Genomic DNA, 22,600 nt, shown 5'->3' with positions numbered 1-22,600 from the left:
ATGTTTCTGATGCAACATTGGGGATGGCATTACATACTTCACAATTACCTCTTTTGTTATCTCTTTTGTTATGTATTTTGCCTCCTAAATCAGTATGTTAAGTATGTTAAAATATCTGTGTAGTCTTGTCTCACATGTTTTGTACTGTATGTCAATAAAACTGTTTATATTTTGAACAGATCTCCTTGAGTTATGGCACCAATTTCCACAAGTTGTGGGTAAGAATGTGTGGGTATGGAGCCATGTGCCACTAGTTTCATTTTAGTCAGACAGCGAGTAACTTCTCATTTCTGGAAATCAGCTGTCTGTTTATATGATATATGAAGTGTGGCAACATCCTCCTGAGATAAATAGAAGGACATGATGAACAGTTCTGAACACAAGGCAGTGTTTTTATTAGTGTTTTACTCTATCAGGTTTATCAGGATAAAACATTCTGCGCATGTTTAGAGTAAAATAGAAAAAAAAAAACAACAACTTTGATTTAAACCAACAGGAAAAGACTGGCGATCACATCAACAGCTGCTTGTGGTGACATGCTGCTGTATACATTGTTGTTTTGTTTCTGCTACTAAAATTACTGCTACCTCTGGTAGTAAATCACAATCGATAAATTAATAAAATGCAATAATGATAAAAGGACAAATAACATTGTGGGCCTCAAAAAAGCTATATAAATCAAACTGAACTACTTTCTCTCTAATAAAGTGCGTATTTGCACTGTATCCGCTGTGTCTCCTTTGTCTTTTTTAAACAGTTCCTCATACTCTAAATCAACTGCATCCTTGACCACATGGCTCTTGAAGCACTTTAACCTACTGTTCTGCTAGACCTGTTTTGAAGAGGCTTGAAAGGAACATTTTTGGACAGTTTTTTAGGTTTGTATGAATCAGAGCGTTACAGTTTATTTTGTATCATACTTCGATTATCACAATGGTTTGCCATGTGTTTGTAGGCTAGGCCATTTCTTCCTTATTGTAGTATAGAATTAACTTTTTTCCTTCTATAACCAGCAGATGGCGCCAGAATATCATAATATAAGTAATTTTTAGTAAAACAAGTGTAAAAGTGTGTATGGATGAGTGAAATGAATAAATTAATTAATGAATAAATAGCCTACATTTATTTTTCAATGTAAATAACGTGTGCAATAGGCTATTATATAAGTATATAGTAATATAATGTGTAGTACGTAACGTAATAACAATAATAAATGCACATAAATGTTTTGTTTTTTTAGGTTCATGTGTTTACATTTTAGTTTACATCTTCGTTTCTGTACTTTTCCCCCTTTTCCAAATAAACATGAAATAGTAAAAACGTAACTTTAATCTAATAAGTTTTTTGTAAACTTAAATATATCTCCAAAAGTGAGACAACACTAGCTGAATTTTTCATAATTGTCTTTAAAAAAAGGCACCGTTTATGAGATAGTAACTCATCTCTGGTTGTGAATGATTGATTATCATTATGGTATTTATGTGGTACGCACTGAAAGATTACCACCGTGTTTCAGTGATATATTTGTAATGTTTTCGTGTACTATTATTGTTTAGACACTCCGTTAGTTGTAAAACATTCTCGAGGTCGGACATCCGGGACTTTTACTCCCATAATGCACTGCGCGCGCATAGCAACCGCGGCGAAGGGTAAAACAAACAAGTGCTCGCCATTAAGCAACACGAAGCGGAAGACAAATGAGCGCAGATATGTCGAGAAACTGCCGAGAATCATGCCTAAAAAAATTAGCAATGATTCGGCAAATCAAAGAATAACAAAATAATACCACTGCAGAGATGGCCACTCAATTTTCTGTTGCTATGTTATGACATTGCTATGCATAATGGTCGGCAGCTCTACACTGATAAGCAACAATGAAATGCACTAGTTGTGTGGGGAATAAGATACGTTTCTGCAGTTAGTCTATTTTTGCTTTTTGAAAAAACCGTGTCCCTCACTGACACTGTACAAGCTGTGCCACTGACAGACTGAGCTCATTACAGCCATTGTGTAACACAGTGCTTTTGAATAAACATTTTTTTTTTTCTAAATGAACAGTTAATGTAATCGACGCTTGATGGGTATTTAAACATGACTGCAATATGTCTGGATACTCGAGCCTGGGCCATGCCTTTGGGTTGTTCTTCCAGGACTCAGCTGGATGTCGATAGGGACAAGATTGTAACGTTAAACCTACAAGCGACAGCTTTCTGTGGTACCTGGTCAATGCAGGCGCAAGTAGACTTTCTATATATTGATAAGACATTCTGTAATAGAAGAAAGAAGATCTGTATTTGTATAGCTGCTTACGCCTTTCACATACATGTAACGTTAGCTAACGTTAGTCACAAAGCGCTTTACATGAGTGTTTAAAATTATTACATATATATTTAGAAATTATTACATTCACTTCACTTCTCACCACAGACATACATTCGCATAAACAGATATCATTCATCATTAATACAAAGTAGTCCGTTAGTATCCATAACTGACATAATCCACAACAAAACTTCTGTGAATAGATACCTTTTTGATTTTCCTCGGGCTTTGCCTTGATTGCCTTCGGTTTGTTTTACCCTTCAAACACGGCGGCGGCTTGTTGCTATGCAGGTCACATGATTTGTGACGTAACGCCGACCAAGAGAATATTTTACCTGTAGTTCAGAGTCGTCACAAGTTGCAACCTTCGTCATTCATACCCGTGCACGTGCGGAATTTAAAAACCTTTATCGCTGACAAACGCTAGAATACATTTGCGGTTTGTCTGAATGAACTGTAGGGAAATATTCTCTTCACAATCCACTACTATGCTCTCCGACTTCACGGGTTTTCTCCAAAGACTGTATAAAAACAGGTTTTCTCACATTTTTACTGAGGAGAAACTGCGCATGTCCGAGCGAGCCTCGATAAGTCTGTGCAACATCGACCTCTAGATGGAGCCACCACATCAACATTTTCTGACACATCTAAAACAATTAAAAACAGTGTTTGACTAATTTATTGTAATGTATTATTTAATACCTGATATAAAACATATTAGTAAAAACAATATACAGTTGTGTTCAAAATTATTCAACCCCCCAATGCTGTAAAGCAGGGGTCTCCAACCTTTTTGTGAGTGAGGGCTCCCTGAAGGGATAAAATAGTCTTGAGGGCTACTTGTTTGATATAGGCACACACACACACACACACACACACACAAAGTTTCAAGTTTTGAAAAATACAACAACAAACTGTAATATTGTTAAATATGACTATTGAATATATAATTACCGTATATACCCGAATATAAGACAATTTTTTGTGTCCTAAAAATAGGCTTTTTTGTCCTAAAAAATGGGGGGTCGTCTTATATTCGCGATATATAAAAATCACGGGGGGAAAGGGAGAAAGAACAACGGCATAAATATGAAATAGTGACTGAATGATATACTTTACATACTTGCATGTAAAATTAGAAAAGCAACATAATATCTGTGTTTAACTAAATTAAAACGCTGCTCCTCTGCACGAGACGCAGAGCGAGAGAGAGAGAGAGAGAGAGAGAGGTGCGCGCACTAGACGCAGAAAGAGAGAGATAGAGAGACGTGCAGATTCTAAATATTTTAAATTATTGAATTATTTTATTATGTTTTAATGGTATATGAAATGTCACCAATAGTTATTTTCTCATTTTATGCCATTATCATAAAAAAAAATGAAAGATTACAATTCAGGCTATTTATAGAACGTGCTCGGCAGGCGACTCAGAGACTCCACGCGGGCTACCAGGTGCCCGCGGGCACCATGTTGGAGACCACTGCTGTAAAGGGTTTTAGGGAATTTAGTGTACATTTGTAATTGTATTCAGAATGAAATCCTATAAGGACTTCTTAAAGAACCATATGCAACTAAAATGACATCAATTGGTTTTGTAATACAGTAGTAAATGTTTCTTTTGTGAATTCTTCATTGATACAATTATTCAACCCCTTAAAGACTACCACTCTGAAGAACAGAGGTTCATTGAAGTGTTTTCAATCAGGTATTGAAAACACCTGTGGATGTCAGGGAGCAGCAATAAAGCCTAATAAGCACCAATTAGGCAGCTTTAAAATGACTGTGGTACTCAGCTCCTTCTAAACATTTACTGGTGTGGTTACAAACATGGTGAAGGGAAATGTCTATAAGAAGATTGCAAAGATGTTAAACATACCAAGAGACACCACAGGAAGCATCATTTGCAAATTCAAGGCAAAGGGCACTGTTGAAACGCTACCTGGTCTGGAAATAAGATGCTGACTACCTGAAGCGTAGAGTGGAGAAAAGTCCCCGTGTGACTGCTGAGGAACTGAGATTTGTCAGATGTGGGTACTGAAGTTTCTGCTCAGACAATACGGCGCACCCTGCGTACTGAAGGCCTCCATGCCAGAACTCCCGGGCGCACCCCCTTGCTGTCTCCAAAGAATAAGAAGAGTCAACTGCAGTATGCCAAAAGTCACGTGGACAAACCACAGAAGTTTTGGGATAGTGTTCTGTGGACTGATGAAACAAAATTAGAACTGTTTGGGCCCATGGATCAACGCTATGTTAGGAGGAGGAAGAACAAGGCCTATGAAGAAAAGAACACCTTGCCTACTGTGAAGCATGGCTGGGGGTCAATCTTGCTTTGAGGCTGTTTTGCTTCTGCAGGTACAGGGAAGCTTCATCGTGTGAAAGGTACCATGAATTCTCTTCAGTACCAGGAGATATTGGATGACAATGTGATGCAGTCCGTCACAAACCTGAGGCTTGGGAGACGTTGGACCTTTCAACAGGACAATGATCCCAAGCATACCTCCAAGTCCACTAGAGCATGGTTGCAGATTAAAGGCTGGAACATTTTTGAAGTGGCCATCACAGTCACCAGACTTAAATCCCATTGAGAACCTCTGGTGGGACTTAAAGAAAGCCGTTGCAGTGCGCAAGCCTAAGAATGTGACTGAACTGGAGGTTTTTGCCCATGATGAATGTAGATCGCTGCAAGACACTTGTGTCAAGCTATGCTTCACGTTTAAAAGCTGTTTTAACTGTAAAAGGATGTTGTACTAAGATTGAATGTCACATGGCGGTTGAATAAAACTGATAATTATGTGAGCACAGAAAAGACATTTGTGGTTCTTTCATTATGTTATATTTGTCTGACCTACACGTGCCTCTTTGATTTTAATTGTAAGCAGGATGACTGAATGATCAAAATCAATGTAAAACCGGCCAAAACAATCAATTTCAGCTGGGGTTGAATAATTTTGAACACAACTGTATATATTGTTGTAAATATGAATTGCATGCAACTACATTACATCCAGCTACACATAAAGTTTGTAAAAAAATACTGATGCCAAAATAACATGTTATTTGTCAACAAAATGCACTGTTCAGTGTGTGTGTCATAAGTTCATCCTGTTTGCATTGAGCCTCCCCAACCCCTCCACCCACAGGACTTTTGAAAAGCTGTTCTGTCTGTGGTTGTGCTGCAGCTCGGCTGACCTTTTGTCAAAGCATTATCATTGAGATTGTGGTGAGGCAAGTCAGTTAGTTTAGTTCCTTTAAAGCAGAGGTGAGGTTTGCTCAAACATCTACTATATGTACTGTTCTCAGAAAAGTGCTGGGCTGCAGGGTTAAATGAAAAAGTTATATTTAGATTTTAGCAGAAATACATTATAATTCATATATTTGCAGATAGTTCACAATCATGGTGACCATGCTGACTTTACCAAGCATACAGCAGATTTTTTTGTTGCTTGAGTGACTTGAGTGTGATTACAATGTGTTAAAATCTACAACACTTCTGATTTTAACACGCTGAGACTGAGAAGGTTTAGCTGCCATTTTGACCTGTTGTATTTCTCTCAGTACATGAACGTGGAAGTTTAACAATGACTCGGTTTATGCTTGCTTTTGAGTTATCTAAAGATGATTAATTTGTTGTTTCCACACGCTCAGAAAAAAAGGTGCAAAGCTTTCATTGAGACTGTACAATTAGGTACAAAAGCTAAAATGTCCATCTATGTTTTCTTGAATGCTACATATTAATACCTTAAAGGTACATACCCTAGTAAAAAAGTAAGACATTTTTTGCATACTAAGTATTGTTAAAATGAGTAGTAGTATATATTCTACTGCTTATGTCATGATGATTTATGACTTTGACCTTTGACCTTTTGACAGGTTGAACTTCCGGTGACCTTATGATGGATGGGTTGAACTTCCGGAATGAGTTCAGGGGCTAACCTATGACCGTTTCCCACGCATCGATCAAGTGGTTTTGACAGAAAGTTTTACCCTATTGACCTAGTTAGTTCTAAATCATGGTTTTAGGAAACTATCCCGATGCATCGATCATGTGGTTTTGACAGAAGCTGTTTGAACTTTGTGTCAGTTAGCTTGTTTGAAGTTTGTGCCAGCTAACTTGTTTGAACTTTATCCCAGTTATTATGGCTTCTCCCCCCTCCCATTACATTCCTGAGCAGTGTATAAATGGGATCGGTGTGTTCTACGTTTGTATATAAAACATTCTATAATTTATATGATATAATTAATTATCATGCTAAAGGTGAAAAAAAAACATTTTAGTTATTTCACATTTATATATAAAACATTCTATAATTTATATAATATAATTAATTAAAGGTTTAAAAAACATTTTAGTTATTTCATATATGTGACATTGTTATTTCACATATATATATATAAAACATTATATAATTTATATGATATAATTAATTATGCTAAGGTTGAAAAACATTTCAGTTATTTCACATTTATATATAAAACAGCCTATAATTGATATAATATAATAATTATCATGCTAAAGTTGAAAACATTTTAGTTATTTCACATTTATATATAAAACATGCCGTTCTTTTAAAAAGGTTATACATGAAACGTTTATAAAAAATATACCGAAACCGACTGTTTCAGATAAAACAAGATCCATTTTTAGGGGGCAGAAGAAGCTGTTTTCATATCAGCTTTGATCCTGCCCCTATGTGTCCCACTGTCTACGTCTGCACGCTACAGTGCACACTCGTCCGAATTTACTACAAAATCACAATATCTTCAAAGCCATTGCTAATTAAAACTAACGTATCTCACGCAGGAGTACCGTGTTTTGACAGTTTTCTGACGGTTCACCTATGAATTACGGTTGGTGCGCGGCTAGCATCTCTTGTACCCCTCTCTCTCTCTCTCTCTCTCTCTCCCTCTCATACATTCATTCGTCTCCAAGTCTTATTTTCTTCTTTTAATGAATATAAACACATTATACATTTGCAAACAATATAAAACAAAACATTTACATTAGTTTTAGTCATCACTAAAAATATACATTTTACCAGGGAAAAAATATATAATTAAACAGAACAAAGAATATGGTCTATTGAGGAACCCGGATGTGTCGTTGACACAATTCAGTTAAATTCATTTCACATTAATCGTTGCAAAACATTTTCTATATTATATTTAAAACCTTTTATATCCATCTTTATATCATATCTTTTTCAAAAAGCTGTTTAATTATTTATTTTAACCGTACACCTACAGTACCACCACACACTAAAATGCTGCATGCACGTACATTTTTTTAATTAAATTTAGTTTTTAAGCGATCTGAATTATGACTACCCTATACATTTAATCATAAACCACACGTACCCTGATATATCACTATAATATCCATTCCACTATACAATTTTGTATTCTGATAAACCAAATAAACAAGTGGACATACGCATGAACATATCAAGTTAAAAAGAGACTTATCTCTATTTTAAAAAATATGAAAAAATAAATAAATACAATTATATATGACAACGTGTTACTAAACCAGAACACACATTTTAAACAAGTATTCATCATGTTTGTAAAACACATCGCAGTAACAGACATGTTACTAAACCAAACCAAATCATTTATCATACATTTTTAATCATGTATTCAACATATACTTATAACACCAATGTCTGGGGGAGGCCAAAATACCTCCAGTCACCCCAAAACCCACTCAGACTCCAGGGGTTAAAGAATATGGAAATAAATAATTATATAATGACATCATCATCCTAAAGCAATTCATTAAACAAAAAAAAGTATAACTTAAAAAAAAGATTACTTATTTTAAATGTGATAGCATAGTATATAAAATAAACATTTCTGATGATACATATAAAAAATATCCCTTACATTTTTTTAGACCGGGGAGAGATGTCCAAACATGAATGAAATATCCCAAAATAAAATAATACGACTTAAAAAAATAAAGTAAAATGTTTAAATCATAAACAGAATCTCACAGGTCCAAGTTGGGGTATTCTCCTGTATGTGAGACCTGAAGGGGTGCTTCACACACCCCGCGCGCGGCGAGGGTGGAGTTCCAAACTGCATGATCTAAGCCAGAGGGGTACATTATTTCAAAGTTAACATTAATGTAATGTTTGAATAATCAGTACCCTCACTACATCTGATGTAATTCATTACATCTGTTTAAATGTTTCTTAATTCAACAAAATGATGATATATATAAAATATTTAGATTTTTATATAATAATTATTTATATCATATCATATATATAATTATATTATATTAGATGCATTATGCATTAATCACTTTAGATTCTTTAAAGTTCTTATTTTTTGCATGATCTTCAAAGTTTTTAATACCATCTTTCTGTCTCCCTCTCCCTCTCTCACACGGACACACACACACACACACACACACACACACACACACACACACACACACACACACACACACACAGACAATGAAACATGATGCCAAAGTCTTTCTGTATGTTTTAAAAATAAAGCTAAAAATATTGATTTTGCTTTAAATGTATGCTACATTTGTTTGTCGCAGCATAGACTGTGAAGTTTAGATGAAGTTGATTGATCTTTTAGAAGAATTCTTTCAGAGAAAGACCCTCGATCGTATTCACCCATTAAAGATGGTTCAGGAGAGATGGGCTTCTGGACCCACGCATCCTAGAGATGTAATTTATGTGGGTTGCTACGGTCGTAAACCTTTCACATATCTACGGTACTTTCAGACACAGAGCAGGAAAGACATTTGCAGGGCCTCTGTTTAACCGTCCCAAAATACCTCCATTTAAAAGCAAAATTAAAATATAAAAATGACCGCCTGTACAGCTGTAGTTCTATTTTATATTAAAAGTATCCTTACTATCCATATTATATTCTTTATTTAAAACGATATATTTAACCGGCAGTATCCCCCCAACGTGTTTTTCATCAGTTGTTTGGCCTTCGGGCTTTTTACGTAGTGCTTTTCAGTTACTGTAAGATCGCTTTACACTAGTGTAATGAAAGTTAACTTTTCTTAAAGTTTATAGTTGTATTTTACTGTATCCGCATCCTTCTATCCTGTAGATTGTATGCGTACTGTAAAATAACAAATATACATTTTGCTTAAAGTCAGTAAAATAATTACACCTACAATTTGAAACGTGTTTAAACACATTGTGTGTCACTAAAGCAAGGCACGCCGTCTATCGTCTTATTTTTTTTAAATAACCTGATGACCAGCATCGTTTCTTCATATAATTTATGCCCCCGAGTGCTTTCTCACACGAGTAGAAAACTCTTTCTCTTTGGATGTGTTTGGCAGAAACATAATTTCTACATCAGAAAATTTTTTAAATGTACGACTGAACTTTTCTCATTCGACAGAAATACTATTTTCAAATTATTTACCCGGCCTATGACACTCGGTGTAAATGTTCTTACCTAGAACAGAAAACATACGCTTTGATTATTTTGTAGGCATCGTGTAATGTTAAATGGTTTACTAAAAAAATTAAAGCACCGGCAGCTGTGATTTTCAAAATGAAAGACATGTACGAGCTAAGGATGTGTCAACTATTATCATCATTTCCTTTTGACCCGGATAATACGGTAATTAATTTTCTATGCGAGTGACACAATATACAGTTCCCTTTCAGTCGGTCACTCTCGACGCCACGTCGGTGACCGACGAATATGGGATATCGCTTCGATAGACCAATCTACTTCGAGTGTAAACTAAACGAGCCAATGCACATTGGCATGCAATTATTGCATCCAGCTGCCGCTGATCACTGCGTGAGTATAAGAGGGCAGCAGGTGCAATGCATACCAGCTTTTCGCTTCGGAGCCGAGCATTAGTATTGCTCTGCTCAACTGTGTCTGCTGTGAACTACGAGTTCAGCACGCTCTCGGAAGCTTCGTGTGTTGGCGAGACGGCGCTTCAGCGGCGGTCGTTCCTGTGTCGAGTGGATTGCACACTTCAGGCTGCATTACCCCTGTCGTGTTGCAAACGGTCAATTCCCCTGTGCGCCTCAGCACTAGAAGAGCATTTCCTAAAGAGCAAATTTCTCTAAAAGAGCTTCACGGGTGCATCTTTGTAAAGACGACGGATCGTCCTTGTAAGGATGCCGTTTCACCCGTGCGTTTCTGGGTGCGGTCGTTACCTGGCAACGGGTGATGGTCACGATCACTGCCTCACGTGTCTGGGCGTCAAGCACGCTGAGGTGGCTTTCGTGGATGAGTCATGTTCTCACTGCGGGAATATGACCATCTCGGAGCTGCGAACCAGGCTCCGGTACCTTCAGGGGGGCGGAGTCCCGCTGCCGCGGCCGCGATCTGGGTCTCGTTCTGGCGGCCGACAGACGAGAACCACTTCCGGCAGTAGCGCGGATGGTTTGAGGGTCACAGTGGTGGCAAACCCCGCAGGGAACCAACCCTCTGGGGCCCACCACTCCTCTTGCCCTCTACAGCGAGCGTACCAGTGGTATCCAGTGGGCCTCCCCCCGACCAGATGTCGATCTCAGCATCGGAGGGAGAGCTGTCGGACGAAGATTCGGCTGCGCTGCCACCCTCTGGGATGGTGGCAAGGCCTGAGTCGGAGACTCAGGAGAGCAGTTTTCTTCCTCTCTGGGTCCCAGGAGGGCACGGAGAGTTGCGGACGGCCAAGCTCCGGACCTCACTCATCCTCCTCCTTCGCCAGATGGCAGCAGCGGGCGGTTCGAGAGCGTCAACAAAGGCCCTACTCACACACCCTCTGCCAACCCGTGGAACCAGGTGAGCCCTGCACCCCACACTCGCACCACACTCCGGCCTGCTCACAAGCCGCCCGAGTTGGGTCCCTGTGTTCCACCTCGCTGCCCCACTGCGGGTACGGCTGTGGTTCCGCTGGTCCCGCTTGTACGGTTTTTAGGCGCCTGGTCAGCGCTACCCAGCCCGTCTCGCTGGCTTCTGCGAACCATCAGCCTCGGCTATGCGATTCAGATCGCCCGGCTCCCCCCCAAGCTCTGCGGTGTCCGCTCCACTACAGTGAAAGCGTCCGATGCCCCTGCCCCTGTCCTGCGGGAAGGGATCGCAGTCCTACTGGCGAAGGACGCGATAGAGCCGGTCCCTCCAGCCGATATGAGGATGGGGTTTTACAGCCCGTTCTTCATTGTACCCAAGAAAGGCGGTGGGTTACGACCGATCTTGGATCTGCGAGTTTTGAATCGGGCCCTCGATCGGCTACCATTCAAAATGTTGACACAGAAACGCATTTTCGGGTGCGTCCGTCCCCAAGATTGGTTTGCAGCGATCGACCTGAAGGACGTGTACTTTCATTTGTCCGTCCTTCCGCGCCACAGACCTTTTCTGCGGTTTGCGTTCGAAGGACTGGCATATCAGTACAAGGTCCCGGTCTCCCCGTGTCTTTACGAAAGAACCGCCTCACAGAGGAACGTGCGCGGTCGGTGCTAGCCTGCTTGAATACGTTCAAGAGCAGGACAGTGGTCCCACTGAAACTCTTTCAGAGGCTCCTGGGGCATATGGCGGCCGTGGCGGCACTTACACCGCTCAGCCTATTACATATGAGACCGCTCCAGCACTGGCTTTATGGCCGAGTCCTGAGGTGGGCGTGGAAGCGCGGCACTCACCGGGTCGAAGTTACACCGGCCTGTCGCCAAACCCTCACTCCGTGGTCAGATCTTGCATTTCTCCGGGCAGGGGTGCCCCTAGAGCAGATCTCCAGGCATGCTGTGGTTTACACGGATGCCTCCACCACCGACTGGGGGGCCACGTACAACGGGCATGCAGTCTCAGGGGTTTGGACGGGCCCGCAGCTGCAGTGGCACATCAATTGCCTAGAGTTGCTAGCAGTACACCTTGCCTTGAACCGTCTCAAAGGTCTCTTGTGAGGCAAGCATGTGCTGGTCCGAACGGACAACACTGCGACCGTTGCGTACATCAACCGACAAGGTGGTCTGCGCTTCCGTCGCATGTCGCAACTCGCTCGCCACCTCGTCCTTTGGAGTCAGAAGGTTCTGAGGTCACTTCGTGCCGTTCACATTCCAGGCCTGCTCAGTCGTACAGCCGACGAGCTGTCTCGAGCAATGCTCCCGGGAGAATGGCGACTCCATCCCCTGACGGTCCAGCTGATTTGGAGATGGTTCGGAGCCGCTCAGGTAGACCTGTTTGCTTCTCCAGAGACCTCTCACTGCCAGTTGTTCTACTCCCTGACCGAGGGAACTCCCGGAACGGACGCTCTGGCACACAGCTGGCCTCGGGACCTACGCAAGTAGGCGTTTCCCCCAGTGAGCCTTCTCGCACAGACACTGTGCAGAGTCCGGGAGGACAAGGAGCAAGTCTTGCTAGTAGCGCCGTATTGGCCCATGTGGACCTGGTTCCCCGAACTAGTGCTCCTTGCGACAGCCCCTCCTTGGCCAATTCCTCTGACGAAGGATCTACTGACTCAGAGACGGGGCACCATCTGGCACCCACGTCCAGACCTCTGGAAACTCCATGTCTGGTCCCTGGACGGGACGCGGAGGTTCTAGGTGACCTACCCCAAGAGGTAGTGAACACCATCACTTCGGCAAGAGCACCGTCTACGAGACACGCTTACGCCTTGAAGTGGAACCTGTTCGTTGAGTGGTGTTCTTCTGGTCGAGAAGACCCCCGAAGATGCCCGATTGCGGTCGTGCTATCCTTTCTGCAGCAAGGGTTGGAGCGAAGGCTGTCTCCCTCCACCCTCAAAGTCCAGGTTGCCGCTATTGCTGCGTACCATGACCCCGTGAATGGGAAGTCTCTGGGTAAGCATGACCTCATCGTCAGGTTCCTTAGAGGGGCCAGGAGGTTAAATCCTTCCCGCCCCCCCTGTATACCCTCTTGGGACCTGTCTCTAGTGCTTAAATCACTACAGCAGGGCCCTTTCGAGCCTTTGCATTCAGTTGAGCTAAAGTTTCTTTCATTGAAAACTCTGCTCCTGCTTGCACTGGCCTCCATCAAGAGGGTAGGGGACCTGCATGCATTTTCGGTCGACGATTCGTGCCTACAGTTTGGACCGGCTGACTCCCAGGTAATCCTGAGGCCTCGGCCTGGCTACGTGCCCAAGGTTCCCACAACACCCTTCAAAGACCAAGTGGTGAACCTGCAAGCGCTGCCCCTGGAGGAGGCAGACCCAGCCCTGGCTTTGCTTTGTCCCGTCCGAGCATTAATGTGCTACGTAGACCGGACACAAAGCTTCAGGACCTCAGACCAGCTCTTTGTCTGTTACGGAGGCCGGCAGAAGGGGAGTGCCGTCTCTAAGCAGAGGATGGCCCACTGGATTGTGGATGCCATAACCCTGGCTTATCAGGCTCAGGATGTGCCCTGCCCGTTCAGGTTGCGAGCTCACTCAACTAGAAGTGTTGCATCCTCCTGGGCGCTGGCTCGTGGCGCCTCGCTGACAGATATTTGTAGAGCTGCGGGCTGGGCGACCCATAACACGTTCGCTAGGTTCTATAGCCTTCGTGTAGAGCCGGTATCCTCCTGTGTTCTCACCTCAAACGGGTAGTGGCACTGAGAGGCCCCGGTTAGTGTCGGCTTGCTTAAACCGCTCCAGAGTGTCCGTATTGTAGACCCTGTTGAGATCCTCCATCACCCTAAGCAGCTGGACGCAGCGGAACGTCCGGCGCCAGACCTTCATGATGAATCTGTGAGAACCATGGAAGGATGGGTTCCATATTGAGACCTAAGCGGTACTCATATGTGTATAGTCCACGGTATAGCCTTAGAGCCCGTGTTTCCCCGGCAGACTTCTGCCTTCCCAAGAGGGTTCTAATCACCTCAAATTTCTCCGTATACTCCTAAACGGATGCTATATGTGTATTTGCCTCCGAGACCTCCTTCAGGAAGGATGGGGCTTCCGCAGCGTCCCGGCTCCAAGCGGACCGGGTACGTTTTCCCAGTGTTATCCAATCTCACCCAGTGAGGTAGTGCTTTGACAATTGTGAGTGGAGCTACTTGTTCTGAGCCCCGGCCTACACCTAATAGGGGCGCAGGCGGCTCGCACAGGGCACTGGAAGGGGCAGCACCCATGGCGCTTTGATAGGGATCCCATATTCGTCGGTCACCGACGTGGCATCGAGAGTGACCGACTGAAAGGGAACGTCTCGGTTACGTATGGTAACCCTCGTTCCCTGAAGGAGGGAACGGAGACGCCACGTCCCGTCGCCATGGTTGCTGTACCGCCGCTGAGCTGCCGGGTCCCCGGCTCGGCTCCTCAGCGAAAAACTGGTATGCATTGCACCTGCTGCCCTCTTATACTCACGCAGTGATCAGCGGCAGCTGGATGCAATAATTGCATGCCAATGTGCATTGGCTCGTTTAGTTTACACTCGAAGTAGATTGGTCTATCGAAGCGATATCCCATATTCGTCGGTCACCGACGTGGCGTCTCCGTTCCCTCCTTCAGGGAACGAGGGTTACCATACGTAACCGAGACGTTCTCATACTATTGGTGTAAATAGCCGTGCTAAAACATTCATGACTATTTTTGCAGGCCAGCAGATCATGTCAAGGGTGTTTCACATCTAAGAATCACAATGTTTTGTAAATGACATTTTTCTTACACCTCGAGATTTAACCGTATCAAGATTTTGGATGGCCGTTCGCAATTTGTTTGTCGGACCGTACGTTTTTAGGCGATCTTTGTGCGGCGTCATCGTAATAGGAATAAATGAAAATTAAGAAATTAAGTTACAGTTTTTCTCTTCGAGATATTTTTTTTAGCGCAACTTCGTGTCTGTCCAAAAAGTGTGATCGCATGAAGCATCGACGCAAAAATGAAGTCTAGCTGTTTTACACTTAAAACTATTACAACATCAAGCGTTACACTCGTTTAAGTTTCCACACTCTTGTTGAGATACATTTTTTCATCCATAACCTTTCATGTATTCGAGCGACCAAATCACTAAGAAAGACAGTATAGCAAGAAAACTAACGTTTACAACGCATATAGAATTCAGAATACAATCGTTAAAGTATTTATTTATTTATTTTGATTTGTAAATGATATTTTTATTACTCCGTTAGATTTAGTCATCGTGTTCGGATAGCCGATGACACAATTCACATTCTGTTTTAAGACTCCTGTAAGTTCATGCTAACTCTCGCGTGGGAAAGAGAGCGGGGTGAGCGCATTCTATTCATTTAAGAAAAATTATTAAACATTTGCCCAAACTTTTTTATTATTTTGACAAAACACAACACGACGACATTAAAGAATGTTATCAGTTCCTACGGCCATCTTCTTTGATTCAAATAAAGCAACATCTCTGGTGTACGTGTGTATGCGCTAAACATCTTTGCTTTTCCACTTCTGACAGATTTGTTAGATGGGCTACCGTTGTAATACAAACACATTTGAGAACTACGATGTTCTCACTTTTGTAACGGTTATAGAAAAATGCCATACACACTTTTGCATTTCATAATTCAGTGATTTTAGCTGTAATGAGCAAATGAGACAAAAATTGTCAATGTGTGACTCGTAAACATGAATAATTTTATTTATTTATTTATTTTTACCAGAGAAAGTCGACCGATCTGTTGACACGTTGTTTTGCAGTTTTCTGATGAAGAGTTTTCTCTGACCGCGGTCAAACATACACTGCCTGTTCATAGGAATTTTACAGCATAAAAATATCACCCCTACATCTAGAGCTCTTGTTCATATAGCCGATGACGACGTTCACATTTTACTCGTCGTACTCGTTTCAACATTTCCGCTTGACATTAAAGAGTAGACCTATGCGTACGCCCCTTCGGTCGTAAGCATTATCATCTACCGCGTGCTGAGATTTTTCTGCTTTGTCCACTTTTGACGGATTTGCTAGAGGGACTATGTCACCTCGTTGTAACGTGATTACGTTTAAGATCCATAAGATTGCACTACATTCACCTGAAAAGGTTATAGACATACTCTTTTATACAGGAAACGCGTATCAGAATAACAAATACCTAATAGTGAAATCCAGTATTCTAGACTATTGTGAAAGTTTTAATGCAACTCTGTAAATAGCTTTTTTTTTTTCTACTACTGTATACATTATTGTTTGGTTTTCTTTGTACGGTACTTCAATCAATAAACCACTGTTGATAAGTCGTTCATTTAAGTGAGAGACGGGATGATTTTGACTGTTTCAGTCATTCATCGTGTTTAAGGTCTGATCCGGAAACCGCGCTACGACTGGAACTGCGCTCTGTCACGTCTAAATAACCCGTTGTTCTTTAAGAAAACACGAGGCGAGCAGTTTCTGACATCTATTAATTCACTTCATTTTTTCCCAACCGCAAATGTTTTGTTTAGCATACATATTAGTTTTAGTCAGTTACATAGGCGTCACGCATGAAGTTTATAGTTATTTTAAATGATTATGATAGAGTTACAGGTTTAGGTTAGTGTGGCGCCTGTAAGCGGTGAAAACTTCAAGCATCGTAGACGACGGTGTTACTCAAACAGCCCATAGCGTTATCTTTTAACAAACTATTGTATTGCGCGTTACTAAGACAAAATCTGTAACAGCGTTCATTAATTTGTTGAAATGAAAATAAACATACAAAACTTTATAATGACCGCGAGTTTAGTATAGCCTAACACCACATAGACAAATGTTTGTTCTAACTCTTTCGCCCTAAAATTGCGAGATTTCTTGACTTTGCCGTGTTTAACGGACTCTAGATCTCATCACGCCGCAGCGAACTGTAAACCACACACTTTCTCATCGCATAACGCTAAGAAACTGCACATGGTTAAAGCTATTACACCATAAACTGTCTAAAGTTGTTAATGTACAAGCCGAGTAAGCTATTTCTACAAAAAATATCATTGCACTACAGTTTTTTTTTTTTTTTGTGTATGATACATCGTTCAACAATACTTTTGCACACTCATTCGACTGTATTTATTACCACCGTTCTCACGTTCCTGCTGTTCATAATGTATATATAATCCTTCATTGCATTCATATTTATATTCTGTATATACTCCGATCGATATTGTACGTATATAGCAACTACACTGTACTTTCTGTATGTCATAGCTTTACTTACTCTGCACTTTTATGAATATAAAACACTATATTCTCGCGCTTCTGGTTAGATGCTAACTGCATTTCATTAGCTCTGTACTTGTACTCTGCATAATGACAATAAAGTCGAATCTAATCTAATCTAAACAAGTACAATCGTACGCTTCCAGGACTTTGCTCATTCTTTCTGTTTAAATTTGTTTAAACGGACTTTCACATTCTTATTTTCACCAACTAAGTGTAATTTCCTAGGCCTCGCAGATTGTTTTTCTAGTTTTGCCGTCAACCCCTTTGTTCATACGCAGCGATATCTCTGTGAATCTGCTTGATTTCATAAAATATGGTATCTCTTACGTTATATCATTATACTATCCTAGTTTATATCAGATACAAGTTTGTTTCTTCATATTGCTCTTACATCTACTCCCGTCCATTCTACCCCGTTAGAGTATCCACGACTGTGTACTCATTTGTAAGTCTCTTCGGACGTATGCTAAATCATAAAAATCCAAAAAATGAACTCGGTGAAAGAATATACAGTGAAGGGATTCAAACTTTTATTTCAACAATACAGTGTTGAATTTACATGCATACAATGAAGTAATGAAGAAAGTGATCAAATTGTTATTACAAATAATAGTGATGACATCACAAGTTATCTAGCCAGAAAAGAAAATCTCGGCAGGCCCTCAAGTTTTGTTCTATTATGAAATTGACGACGGTTTCAATAATTTCATGTATCGCGAACCCATAATGTTTAGCGACTAACATCACACACAAATCCGTTATGCACGTACACAGACAGAGAGTCTCGTTAATGTACATCTCGTCGCTACATTCGGCCGTCACATACAGAATCTTTCTGGTCGTTACACAAATCGGCGCCTTGCTGGTCGTATACAAGCTCGACAAATCGGGCCATGGATTATTTTTCAGGCTTCTTACAACGTCCATTTCTTTCTTGAGATTTGAGATAAATGGCTGCCCACTGCTCCGGGTGTGTGCTCACAGTGTGTGTGTGTGTGTGTTCACTGCTCTGTGTGTGTGCATTTCGGATGGGTTAAATGCAGAGCACAAATTCTGAGTATGGGTCACCATACTTGGCTGAATGTCACTTCACTTTCACTTCACTTTCACTTTCAATTATAGGCTGTTTTATATATAAATGTGAAATAACTGAAATGTTTTTCAACCTTAGCATAATTAATTATATCATATAAATTATATAATGTTTTATATATATATATGTGAAATAACAATGTCACATATATGAAATAACTAAAATGTTTTCAACTTTAGCATGATAATTATTATATTATATAAATTATAGAATGTTTTATATATAAATGTGAAATAACTTAAATGTTTTTTCTTTTTCAACTTTAGCATGATAATTCTATTATATAAATTATAGAATGTTTTATATATAAATGTGAGATAACTGAATGTCACATATATGAAATAACTAAAATGTTTTTTAAACCTTTAATTAATTATATTATATAAATTATAGAATGTTTTATATATAAATGTGAAATAACTAAAATGTTTTTTTTTCACCTTTAGCATGATAATTAATTATATCATATAAATTATAGAATGTTTTATATACAAACGTAGAACACACCGATCCCATTTATACACTGCTCAGGAATGTAATGGGAGGAGGGAGAAGCCATAATAACTGGGATAAAGTTCAAACAAGTTAGCTGGCACAAACTTCAAACAAGCTAACTGACACAAAGTTCAAACAGCTTCTGTCAAAACCACATGATCGATGCATCGGGAGGGTTTCCTAAAACCATGATTTAGAACTAACTAGGTCAATAGGGTAAAACTTTCTGTCAAAACCACTTGATCGATGCGTGGGAAACGGTCATAGGTTAGCCCCTGAACTCATTCCGGAATTTCAACCTGTCAAAAGGTCAAAGGTCAAAGTCATAAATCATCATGACATAAGCAGTAGAATATATACTACTAAAATGTATTAACATATTTACTGACAGATAACTCGAGACTTACTGATATATAAATTATAATAATACTTTATTTGGCGTACTACTTGTGCACAATGCACATTTCCTAATATTAAGTCTGAAATGTGTTTTAATGTCACTTTTGATGAAAATTGTATGATCTTTGAATAATATCAGTTTTTTTAAATGCTAAATATTTCAAGTGTACCTGAAGCGTCTTTCCAATAGTTCCACTTTAGCACAATCAAATATACTAAGCATATCTTTAATTGTACTTCAGCACTACTTCCGCACAATTAAAGTGCATTAAGTACAAAATTAGTTGTTCCAATTGATCAGACTTTAAGTATACAAGTTTAGTATACTAAAAGTACAATTCCAGGGCATTTTGTATTTTTAGTACACTTAGCATGAAATTTAAGTATATTTATTTTTTACTAGGGTCTCATCACTTTAAAAGTGCCAAAAGTGTAACATATTAGTACCTTTTGAAACGGTAGCATCCCAGTGAAAGTTCGGTATCTTTTAAAAGTAAAGTGTTGTAGTAAACAAATGCAATCTTTGAAGTTTGTATCCCACATGACCTCATTTTGCTGGTTCAAGTCAAAACATCATCAACCCCCAAAGCAAAGTTAGCTCCTCTTAAATATCAGCATGTTAATGCAATTCACTTGCTAACACCTCCCACTGTTTCCTGTCACTAACAAGTGGAACAAAAAAAAGGTAGCACACAGGAAAAAAATCATTTCAGAGCCATTTGACGTTTTGACACGGCACTTCTCTTAAATTCGCCTTTATCTTTGGAAAATGCCTTACAACAGCACAGATAACTGCAGCACATCAGATTTCAGATATCCACTTTTCACTTACACCTACAGCATCGTGCTGCTTTTCGGGCTTCCTTTGAACTTTGTGTCTCTTTTGATACTGGTTTGTCGGAATGGATTGAGGAAATCCGTTCCGGTGATCTACATGGCCAACCTGGCCTTATCGGACCTACTTTTCACTCTTTCCCTGCCCTTTCGGATCATCTACTTTGCCACAGGTGAATGGAAGCTGGGAAACACTCTGTGCATGATTCCAGGGACCCTCTTTGCTGTCAACATCTACTCCAGCTCCTTGTTCATCACACTCATCAGCGTGGACCGGATGCTGGCTGTGGTGTATCCACTGAGATCTCGCCATTTGAGGACTGTACCAATAGCCTGGGTGTTTTGTGCGATCGTGTGGCTGATCATCGCTGGATTGGCAGTGCCAACAGCCTTAAACCATCCCGAAAATAAAGATGAATATTGTAATGTTACACGTTGTTTTGAGAAATACACAGATGAAGAATGGTTTAAGGGTTTCATTATCCTCTGCTGTGCCACTTTCTTTGGTATTTTAATACCTTTCTGCATTATTCTGGGCTGTACGGTGGCAGTCGTGTGGCAGCTGAAAGGCAACAGCATGGCGACTTCCTCATGCAGCTCCGAGTTGAGTAAAGGCAAGATTGTGAAACTCTTTCTGTCTAACTTGCTCATCTATGCCATTTGTTTCATCCCATTTCACACTGCTTTCATCATCTTTGGCTTGAGCAAACTTCATTTCTTGAATGGAGAGAACACTCTCAAAATGTACTTTAACCTACAGACTGTAACCATGTGCATGGCCAGCACAAACAGCTGTCTGGACCCCTTGATCTATTATTTCAGCTCAAAGAATATTAAAGGTAGAGCCAGATGTGACTCTTCATCCAAAACCGTCGGTCTCGGCCTGGTCCAGAGCATGAGTTGGAATGTACAGTAAAGCACCATCCATCATAAATTGCTTATGTTGTTGAGGTAAAGAAGCTCTTTGTCTGAAAGGAAATGGTTATGTAAAAAAAAACAGGTCTTAGACCAAAAGCTGACTCACACACCAGAACTGTGCACATCTCTGCTCATGTGCAAAGCGTGAAACGGTTGCAACTCTGTTGACCTCGCTCATGCGTCCTTAAGCTGGTGAAAAGGGAAGACACCGAAAGTTGAGACAGTGATTCATAACCTACCAATGTGATATAAATACTTTAATTTCATTGTTGTATATCATCAACTAAGCTGTTTAAGTGTATATTAGCTTATCACTGAGAACCAAGGGCAGTAGCTACTGTGAAAATGTTGGCCCCTCTGGTTGTATTTTGCTACGTTTTGCTGCATTAGCTGCTTTTCTTCCAGCATTACAGTTGAAAAAGTGTTCAGTTTGTCTTTTTTTCTGTTTTTGTGTCGAGCAATACATTTAAACTGCATTTTTACTTCCCCAGGATTGCACTGAAGTTCTGCATAGTAATACATGTGAACTTTTACTTATGTGTCATGCATTATGTTGGTCGAAATAAATTATGCATACTTGTGTTAAGTTTAATTTATCACTTTTGCCTTCTTGGATGACATCTGCATTATGACCTATTTGACTTCAACTGAGATGTGAAAAAGGGAAAAATGGTTCACATGGTCGCACAAAGCTCACAGGCTGGCATAAGGAAATGACATTTAAAGTTGAAGCCCACACCCTCTCCTGTTGTTTCACATGAAGGATCCGTTTTAGTGTTGCGGTTTGTAGGCAAAGTGTGCTGAAAGGTCTGTTGCATGCGCTTACTTATCTGTAACGATCAGCAGAGCAACAGTAGTGTTTCAGTAGTTTAATGATGGAATTTTACAAGCAATTATTATTTACAAAGCAGCAGAATAGTGCATCAAATTAAATGCCTCATTTATTCCAGACAAAACCAGTTGTTGCTACACCAGTATATGGAAGAGGAACAAATACATGTAAATGGTGCAATTAGAAAAAGTACAAGCAAAATGAAATGATTCCACCTTAGATGTGGTCAAATTGTTTACCATTAGTCATGGATGGACCATGTGTATATAATATATATATATATATATATAAAGAAAGGGAATAAGAACGGCAAGGAAAAGTTTTCTGCACTTCTGTGCCTAAAAATAATTAACCTTAAGCTTAATTATAGAACAACCCGTTATTATCAGTACAGACATACTGCATTTAAAGATAACGGAACATTTCAAACTAACATTCGGTGGATAGTTTTTCACATTTATCTACAAACTTTATTCACATGTATTAATGAGCAACACACAGAGCATTTGAACCCGATAACCTGCTCCGATAACCAACAATACTACAAACAAATGGATGTCAAGTTAGGAAATCCAAGAGAAGAAAACTTATATTGCTTATATCACGTTTAATAACTCACGTTATGACTTAAATAAC

The 22,600-nt window shown here is 40.3% G+C and overlaps 3 protein-coding genes across 3 annotated transcripts in view; 2 read left to right on the top strand and 1 right to left on the bottom strand.

The window, feature by feature from the left end:
* The window catches only part of gigyf2 (GRB10 interacting GYF protein 2), a 33,830-nt gene extending 31,074 nt beyond the window's left edge, over window positions 1-2,756 (bottom strand). The window contains exon 1 of the mRNA XM_059501245.1: window positions 2,658-2,756. The gene's annotated coding sequence lies outside the window, so the exon portion shown is untranslated. The remainder of the gene's footprint in view (window positions 1-2,657) is intronic.
* LOC132096097 (G-protein coupled receptor 55) overlaps window positions 1-22,600 on the top strand; it is a 35,160-nt gene that overhangs the window by 5,236 nt on the left and 7,324 nt on the right. The window lies entirely within an intron of this gene.
* Window positions 20,007-21,724, top strand: lpar5a (lysophosphatidic acid receptor 5a). The gene has a single exon (XM_059500845.1). It carries the CDS (start codon window positions 20,150-20,152, stop codon window positions 21,128-21,130), a length of 981 nt encoding a protein of 326 aa, XP_059356828.1. The 5' UTR covers window positions 20,007-20,149; the 3' UTR covers window positions 21,131-21,724.

This window comes from Carassius carassius, chromosome 20 (assembly GCF_963082965.1).
Source record: "Carassius carassius chromosome 20, fCarCar2.1, whole genome shotgun sequence".
In the NCBI taxonomy this organism is placed as follows: domain Eukaryota; kingdom Metazoa; phylum Chordata; class Actinopteri; order Cypriniformes; family Cyprinidae; genus Carassius; species Carassius carassius.
The sequence above is the reverse complement of the archived record's forward strand: the minus strand, read 5'-3'. Positions and strand labels throughout refer to the sequence as shown.

Coding starts and splice junctions, on each gene's coding strand:
- lpar5a (XM_059500845.1), top strand. CDS start 20,150: ATGCCTTACAACAGCACAGATAACTGCAGCACATCAGATTTCAGATAT.